Source organism: Nicotiana attenuata, unplaced genomic scaffold (assembly GCF_001879085.1).
Source record: "Nicotiana attenuata strain UT unplaced genomic scaffold, NIATTr2, whole genome shotgun sequence".
In the NCBI taxonomy this organism is placed as follows: Eukaryota; Viridiplantae; Streptophyta; class Magnoliopsida; order Solanales; family Solanaceae; genus Nicotiana; species Nicotiana attenuata.
In genome coordinates this window covers 143554-152808 of record NW_017672853.1, presented here as the reverse complement: position 1 = coordinate 152808, position 9255 = coordinate 143554, and the positions used below count along the sequence as shown (strand labels likewise).

At 38.2% G+C, this 9255-nt stretch overlaps 1 protein-coding gene across 1 annotated transcript in view; it reads left to right on the top strand.

Annotated features, from left to right (window-relative positions):
* Positions 1 to 671: 671 nt before the first annotated feature.
* LOC109214707 overlaps positions 672 to 9255 on the top strand; it is a 9766-nt gene continuing 1182 nt past the window's right edge. The window contains exons 1-7 of the mRNA XM_019378659.1: positions 672 to 827; positions 998 to 1494; positions 2300 to 2678; positions 3207 to 4597; positions 5679 to 5792; positions 7932 to 8086; positions 8713 to 8823. Of these exons, the coding sequence (XP_019234204.1) occupies positions 1084 to 1494; positions 2300 to 2678; positions 3207 to 4597; positions 5679 to 5792; positions 7932 to 8086; positions 8713 to 8761 (2499 nt within the window). The 5' untranslated portion in view covers positions 672 to 827; positions 998 to 1083 and the 3' untranslated portion in view covers positions 8762 to 8823. The remainder of the gene's footprint in view (positions 828 to 997; positions 1495 to 2299; positions 2679 to 3206; positions 4598 to 5678; positions 5793 to 7931; positions 8087 to 8712; positions 8824 to 9255) is intronic.

Sequence of the window (9255 nt, the reverse complement as noted above, 5' to 3'; positions counted from 1 at the left end):
AATGTATTTATTTCGTACCGGCTTTGTAAATTCTAAGTCTTAGAAGCTCATGACTTGTACTACCAATCCTTAGAATTTTATATATAAAGCTTAATTTTATTTATTGACTCCTGTTATCCTATTTGAGTTGTGTTGTTTATCTTTTGACTTACCTAGCGGGTTGAGTTAAGTGCCATCACGACTAGCGGGAATTTGAGTCGTGACAACCTCTATTTGACATTCATCATCACCAAATAAAGCAAGTCAATCTTCTCCTTATCTCATGGCTGGATTGGGTATTTTTGTTTGGTATTACTTCCTTTTCATATCGCAAGTGTTCGATAATATTCAGCTAATAAAATTATTTTATACAATGTCATAGTTTTGAGAAATTTAGATTCGTCAAATACTTAACTATACTATTTAATATTTTATATAGCAAAATAACTTTTTAACTATTATTAATGTTTTCTTCCATAGCTACCAATGTAATGCATAGTTCTATTATATTTTAAAAAATTGTATCTAGTAAAAAATCCTCATTAAAATGTGATAGATGGCTTGGGGCATAATATAATTATTATAATAGGTGTAATAAACGAAGAAGAGAGTAGCACGGAATAGGGCGTGCAGCAACTAGTGCTGGAAAATAAAAAGTGAAAAAAACAATAATACTAAACCCGGTTCGAAGCCGCGCTCTATCTGCTTTTCTCTCTCTAAAAACAAAAACGAAAGACTTCCTGCTCCGAGGTTGCGACCCTTTCTCTCTCACGCACACACCTACTCACTTACATTACACACTTCACAAATTACACCACCAAAAACAGCACAACTCGCAACACATAAAGGTTGAGTATAATTTTTAACCCTTCCCTAAATCTTAATCCCCCTTATTATTTTTTCAAATTTTCTCACAACGTCATTCCCTCCCTCTTCCTCCCTTCCCCTTTTTTCCTCTCTAGGGTTTCTGATTCTCCCCTTCCCCCTCTATGGCTTCTTTTTTCTCTCGTCTTCACAGGTTTCTTGAAGGTTCCACACTAATTCAAATTGCATTGCAACGGCGTCGTTTTTGTTGTGTCGTCCATCAGGACTGCCTAGGGTTTGATGGATTCAACGGTAGATATTCAGGCGGAGCTCAGATCGGACGGTGTGGGAGAGAAGAGGCCGGCGGCTGATGATGTGGAATTGGAGGAAGCACCGGCTCCGAAGAAGGCGAGGGGTAGTATGGTGATAGGGACTATGAAGAAGGTTGCTGAAATGGTGCTTGTACTTGCTGCTATGGGTAAGATACGAGGAGGTAGGGTTCCTACTGCTGCTGAAACGGAGATGATGGCGGTGGCAAGGGAAAAATTGTCTCTTGTATGCCAAACTTTCGCACCCAAGGATGTGTTTCCACGCGATGCTTTTGGTGCTGTCATTGAGGATCTTGGTCTTAATAAACTGAAAGAACAGAGGTTAGGGTTTCGCCCTCCCAAAATGTCCATTGCTGACAAGTTACTGATGGCTAAAAGAAAGGTAGCTCAACTGTTTGTTTCCGTATCCGCTCAAGTCGTATTTACTTTTTCCACTGATAGAATCGAATTGAATGATGTATTTTAGTGTTTTAAACAAGTGTATGTGCATCGCAAGTATATTGAGTACATAGGCGTGCTTGTTGTGTTGAATTAGTAAATTGTTATTGGTATGCTCGTTTGTTAGTTATGATCTTTCCCGGGAAAAAATGATTGCCCCAATGTTTCTCAAAGAGGGGTGGTGAAGTTGGAGGTTGTGATCTTCTTTCCAAGTGTAGGGGTTGAATAGCATTTTTCAATATACTTATGGTTTGAGCCGTGGAATCAGCCACTGACGGATGCCCACGTCATATTCTCATGGGATGCTGCCCTCCCCCCCTCTCCCCCCTACCCCGCCTTTTTTTTTTCTTTTTTTCTTTTTCTATATATGCTTATGATTTTTCTTGCATTTTATGCAGGGTAAGGCTGCGTATAATAGACCCTTGTGGTCCGGCCCTTCCTAGGACCCCGCGCATAGCGGGAGCGTAATGCACTAGGCTGCCCTTTCTTTTTTATGCTTATGATTTAGATATCCCTAATTTAATAGGACATCAGAGATGTATAAATTTGCCTTTTTGAGGGATAGGGATTATATCCGGTGCATGTAGAACTTGATTTGAAGTTGCAAATTAGATTCACTGTTCTTCAATTGTAAAGTCTTGCAATTTAGGCGATTATAGTTCCAATATAATCTAGTGGAAACTGATTTTATTGGGCTGTGGCTTATATATCTTATTGAGTTCTACTTTGTCTTTCCCATGTGCTTATAGTTGGAAAAAACTGAGGAATTTTCTGTACCCTCTGCCACATATTCATCTCAACGACCTCAAGCTAATATGGCTACAGCAATTGAAAACCGTGGTTCATCACATGTTGCCCGTATGGTTCCTCCTGATAAGCCGAGTCATGTGATAAATCCCTCTGGAAGCTTCCAACCTGCTTCACCTTTGGTTCATGGAACTTCGGCAACCTCTGCGCCTTTACCTTATCAACTGCCTACCAGTGAGGTCAGGCCAGTAATCTCTAGTGGAGTTGTCTCTGGTAATCCTGTAAGGGATTCTTCTCTAGTTGCATTGCCCAGAGTTGAAAGGCCAAATTTCAGAATGGATGGACGACCAAATGGATATTCCCATACATTGCAAGTTCAAGGTAACAAAAATACATTCCTTATAACTGTCAAAGGTGCTCAAGGATTTATCCTGGACTTGTATTTTGACTTCCTATATGGGGGTTCTCTTATCCAAATGAATCGTGGATATATGTACAGAGGTAGCTTGTGGTGGTAGTATAATTGCTATACATGGTCATTTCATCCAAAAAAAATGAAATAATTGCTATACTTGGTCTCATTCTTGGACCATAGCGTCAAACAACTTATAAAAGGGAATTCTATGTGGTTTCTTCATTAAGCGTGCTTACTGATTTGCATGCTTCTCATTCTAGTAATTGATTCCAATATTAAAGATTGCCATTTGTATATCATCATAGGAGGCAATCTCATTCTACCTTTATTTCATCTACTAATTCTTGTCACTTTTCTTTGTAGTAAGATGCATATAAAGCAATTTAGTATTCTGGTGTTGGTACGAGGAAATTAGTGATTCCATCTTGTTCATTGTTTAAACTTTTTATTCTTACTGTTGATCTGAATCATCACAAGTATATTGTTCTTTACAGCAACTTCTGGAGATCACTCAGGTGTAAGAACCCCAACCTGGTCGGTGCAACCTGCGTCAGTTCCAGCAGCTAAACGTGGACCAGATAACAGGATGACAGCGCAGACAGCTATTAAAGTTGAAGGAGGAGCTGATGCCAAATCAGGTATGGCGCCCCAAATAACAGCATCTAGGCCATTTATTTCTCAGGCCACAGCCGGAAATCCACCAACTATTCACCCACGTTTACAAGGAACAAGCTTTGTCCAGTCTCCTCTGAGCAATTCTCATGCTGAAATTGGCAAGATTGTTCAGAAGTTTCTACAACCCCGGCTCTCGGAGCGGCCTGCCTGGACTCCGCCGTCTCGCGACTATATGAATGAGGCTTTGACTTGCCAAATGTGCAAGTCAACGATAAATGAGGTTGATAATGTACTTGTTTGTGATGCTTGTGAGAAAGGGTATCACTTAAAATGTCTCCAGACGACAAATCAAAAAGGAGTTCCTAGAGGGGAATGGCATTGTGGAAGGTGCTTATCGATGACTAATGGGAAACCGCTGCCTCCTAAATATGGTCGTGTAATGAGGAATATCAATGCCTCTAAAATGTCTACAATTGCATCAGCTGTTCAATCATCACCAGATAAAAAAGCTTCTGGTCCAGATGAGAAGGTCATTCAGCAGAAGATAATAGCAAATGGAAAGGTTCCTTTGAAGAACTCTCCTTCCATTACTATGGCAAATAACGATAGAAATCTACCATCTGAGCCAAAGATGGATAATGACAAAGAAATAGGAGGAAATATTATCACATCAGGTAAAGAAAATATGGAGAATAAAGATTCCTTGAGATCCTGTTCAAATAATCTGACAGTCATTTCCAGTGATAAGTGCCTTGCTACATCTGCTAGTTCATCAGTTGATAGATCTTGTGAAGAGAAAGTGGTCGAATTGAAACCTCAGGCTCCTGTGAAATCTGAGACAGTTTGCCATTCGTCTGATCCCTCGCAAGCTCTTAATCACCTGCAAGCTAATGACTATGCAGGGGTGGCAAACACGACTGAGATGCCATCTGAGCAGTATCATGAAACTCAGCCCATGGCCAGTGATGCTAGAGAATACAGCGGTAGAGCAAGTGTAGGTAACAGTTCAAGTGATGAATCTAAAAACGTAGACCAAGCTGTTGGGCAAATAAATCCTGCTGAAACTTCTGTAGCCAACAACAGGGATGCTGAGTGTGGTAGCTCATCATCTGAGCAACTTCAAAATGTTGACTGGATTGGAAACGTTCTTCAAGTTGCAGATGACAAGTATTATTATCACTCTTGCCGCATTAACGGATTCATATATAATGTTCAGGACTATGCTCTTGTTCGTTTTGAAAATGAGAGATTGATTCCTTCAAAGCTTCTGGTAAGAATTTACTTCATCTGAGTTTGACCTTTCTTTCCATTTAAAAAATTTATGATATTCTTGTTTTTTTGGGTAAGGATGATTTACTTGTTCTTTATGTCAGTGTATGCAATATTTTGGCTGATTATCAAGTAAAAACTTTCTTGTATCTAGTCAACGATAACATTGTTTTCTTAACAAAATGTTGAGCATTATTTGTTCCAATGTCATTTCTGGCGTTATAACTGCTCTGAATTGTACCTCAACTAGGTTCCATGCTGAGAGTATTGCCTGTCATATTCTGATATGACCCATGTAGCTATGTCAGTAGCTTGTGCAGGTTTAGCATTTGCGTGCAAGTTAACATATTCAACTTTGAAGTCCTAGCAATATGCTTATGCATAATATTCAGGATATCTTTTACTTAATTTCAATTACTGTGACTCGTCTATTTTGGGATGTTTCAACATGCTTGACCCCATTCCACTAATGGTCTACTTTAATAATTTTTAAACAGCCTTTATGAATACAAATTTATTCAACTATTCAATTTTGTACTTATTGATCTAATAGTTGCTCTGTCAAACTAACTTTATAACCATTATGTTAATAATCTTCTACGATTGCTAATATAGCATTTAAGTCACATGACATCTTAAATGCTCTGTCCAGTCAATGCTGTCATATATAATGGAGGGAAGGAGTATAAAGATAGAAACTTTTATTTTTGTCATTGGGTGTGTGCAAATTTGTGCTTTTCCGTATTGTTTGCTAACTGCCATGGTTCTGCTAATGCTATTTGCCTAATAAGCTATTATGTAAATTTTCCTCTTAGTCTTTACGAGCATATAAAGATAGAAACTTTTATTTTTGTCATTGGGTGTGTGCAAATTTGTGCTTTTCCGTATTGTTTGCTAACTGCCATGGTTCTGCTAATGCTATTTGCCTAATAAGCTATTATGTAAATTTTCCTCTTAGTCTTTACGAGCATATAAAATATCGCAACCTATTATGGCCTCGGTAATCTTGCTACCACATATATACTTTCTCTTGATATGTATCCCCGTGATTCATTTGGAGAAGCTCGACTTTTTACTTGCAGACTATGTGGGAGGACAAAAAAGCGGGAACAGAGTGGGTTACTGTCAATCAATGTTACTTTGCACGGGAATTACCACAATCTGTAGGCCGCCCGTGCGTGGAGAACAATAATGAGGTAAACAACTAATTAAGTTTTGTCTTCTCCTTGTATTTTGGTATACTTGCTATGGCTAGGGATGACATGATTTTTGATTTTTCATGATTGTGTGGTCTTTTGTTGTCATCATCATGCATGTAAATTTTGCTTTAGATAAACGCATATTTGCTAGAACGCATTGATGTGCTGGAGATGCAGTGTACTTGTGCATAGCTCATTTAGGGTTTAAAGCATTAAGGATTAAAATGAAGATGCGTCATCACTAGTTATGTCTGTTGAAGTTATTAGTGTCACCACCCTTTTTTTCAACTTGTGCTTTATCCATTTGGGTGTTGTATTTGTTTTTTTCTGAATATGGAGCTCAAATGAAACCTTGAATGATTCTAATCTATGTGGGAGGTTGCTATGAGTCTCAAATGTTATGAAGGGTTGGCGATGGTGAATGGTGATTGCTGTAGATTTGATTTGTTTAACTCCGATGATGCTGATTTTGTACTCTTTTCTGTTAGGCTCTAGATAATTTCCTGTAAGAAGTCAAGTTAGAAACACCCACCAAAATCCCGTCTGATGACCCCCATACCTATATCTATTCAACCCCGCTCTGCTGGCCCACAGTCTTCTACCATCTCATCCCACAGCTATCTGCCATCCCCATACCCCAAGCCCTAATTTTTAACCCCACCCGTCCGTCCATTTCTTTCCTTTTTTCACGCATTATTTCTTCTCTTCTAGTTTGGTTATTTATGTATTTTTCCCCTGATCTTCTAACCCCCCCCCCCCCCCCCTCTGGCGACCGTCTTCCCCACATCTCTGATACCTCACCTTGTCATCACACTAGTCTCCTTCGTCCCTATGTCCCCAAGCTATTTCTCTTCCCCACGTCCGTCCATCTCTTTCTTTTCCTAAAATACATTACTTCTTCTTCCAGTTTATTCTTTTTAAGTTTTTTGATCGTATCTTGTTTAATGCTAATAAAAGATTTTAATTTCTTGTTCAAAATTGTCATCTAAATTTTCTGCTGTTTCCTTCTGCATTCATAGCTCTAAATTATCTTTTTTGTTAATTGTACATTTTGGCTTGTCGAACCTATGTTCTGATATTTTCTTCTGTAATTTACCTGGTGAAATTTTGTAAAATTTGCCTAGGGGTATTTCAGGAATGAAAATATATCTGCACAATCCATTATGTTAAAATCCCAATTTGATGCATATTCTTTTATACACTTCAATATGAGATGATATGATATCCCCCATAACCTCAGCCTGCGTACCATACAACAACTGGAGAAAAGGTTCTTTAATCTTGACTTAAACTTATGGAACTTGGGGAGGAGTGATAAATTAGAGAAATAGTGTTGTTTCGAGACTGGATGGACTATGAAAACATGCAGAACTGAGAGTTGCTTAGAAGAAATTAAGAGAACTAAGAAAGGGAGAAGAGGGAGAGGAGCAGAATAGAACCTAGACAGGAATCACATGAGAATATCTGCAATATTCCCCCCTCAAGTAGTTTTGGGATAAGCCTTTACTAGGGGGAAATTACTTAGTGACCAGGTAGGACTTGAAGGATAAGCTGTCCAGCAACTTTTACAAAAGATCTCCAACCATTTGTCAACTAATCTTGCTGTCCATGTTTCAATACAATAAAATAAAGCTTGGATTGACCAAAATATGAAGCAACCTAGAGGCAGACACATACATGACTGGACTTGGAAGAAAACTACCCTAAACAGTAAACATTTTCAGGTGTAGAGTCCTCCTAAAAGACAGTATGAACTTATTGTGGTTTATCTTACATCATGTACTCTGATTGAGAGATTCTAGTGTTCACTGCCGTTCTGTAGCAAGGGGACCCTTTTTAAATTTGCAAGCAAAAAAGCGTGCTCTTTTTTGTTTGTTTGTTATTGAAAGCATCTCGAGTGATGAGTTGAGACATTTTTGATGGTAAACTAATTGAACAAGATATTGAATCATAAAGAGGGTTGCATATGACTACAATTAATTGACTAAAGCTACAAGATTTTGCAGAAAATTTGTCACATATAGCTTACCAACCTGCATCTTTGTCTATCCTGCTACCAATATAAATTTAGCATGCAAGAGATAATATATGTTCCATGCTGTAGAATCTTACGTATCACTGCATGTCCTTATACAGGTTTATTTGTCTACTTATATTAGCGTAGTAATGGCTGGCTCGATACAAGGCCCGTGTGAAGTACATCCTCCAAGAAAGTTTACCGAGGAAAGTGAGAGGAGAGCTCGCCTAGCAAAGGGGTCTAATGATGTATCACGACCTCTTTACATATGCAAGTATGTTGAACTTTTTTCATTTGCACTTCTCTTTCTAGCAGTGGAGCAATTTCTAAATGTTGTTTGATATATTTTTGGTTCTTCTGCTTGCTTTAACTTAGATTTGAGACATTTACAATGAGTTGCAGTTCTGTTTGAGTTCTGGTGGAGCAAGGAGGAATCTAACTTCGATTGATTGTTTTCATTAATTGGTTTTTAAATATTAATTGCATCTTCTAAGTTGATTAGGGGTGATGCGGTAGCAAACCGTTAGATTGCTGGAATCAGTTGTGTTGATAAACTACTACACTTCAATATAAATGAGGTTGCTCTAGTGGAAACAACACTCCATCTCCAAACACGAGGTTGGGAGTTGGAGTTACCAAGGGAGCAAAGTGCAAAAAGGGCCACTTTAGACTTCTGGGCATGGGTTTGCTGGGTGGGGTTTAGCATATCAAAAGAAAGGAAGATATGATACACTTCAGATTTTTTGGATAGAGAATTGATTATATGCAGCAACCTACTTTTTAAAAAAAAATAAAATCGATAAGATGCAGACAAATCTATGAGCAGTGGAACCTTGGAGATTCCCTAGTTTCAGATCTCTCATTTGTAATGTCAGTTGACAAAGTCAACTTTTTATGCAGATGGATATATGATGAATCAAAAGGGCTATTTCGTGATATCTCTTGTTGATAGAGGTCAGATGATAATTATCTGTTTATTGCAACTGCTGCTTGGCTCGTGGCTTCTATCAGGTACATGAGATATGGCACATCTATTTTTAATTTTTAGCTATCTTTCTTTGTTAATAATGGAAAATATTGGGTCCCCTTCATGCTTGTTTCACTTCCTTCCCTCCCCCCTCCTTTATTCCTGTTGGTGTGTGGGCCAGAGAAGGCGGGGATTCATGCACTAAATCCAAAGAAATCTATCATTGTGGCAAAAATGGGAAACCTCTATAACCCAAAACTTTAAGCACATGATAGACGTTATTTTGGAACGCTGTATTATGTTCTACCAGCTGTACAGTCTTGACCTTATTATATACGTAGTTGTTTGCTTTTCATAGTTAATTTATTCAACCTGTTGTTTTTAATTAATGATATTATCATCTTATATCAAACAGTCACTTTTCAGCTGCATCGTCATATTCTTTTGTTGCCGCTCTTTTTTTTTTTTTTTTTTTT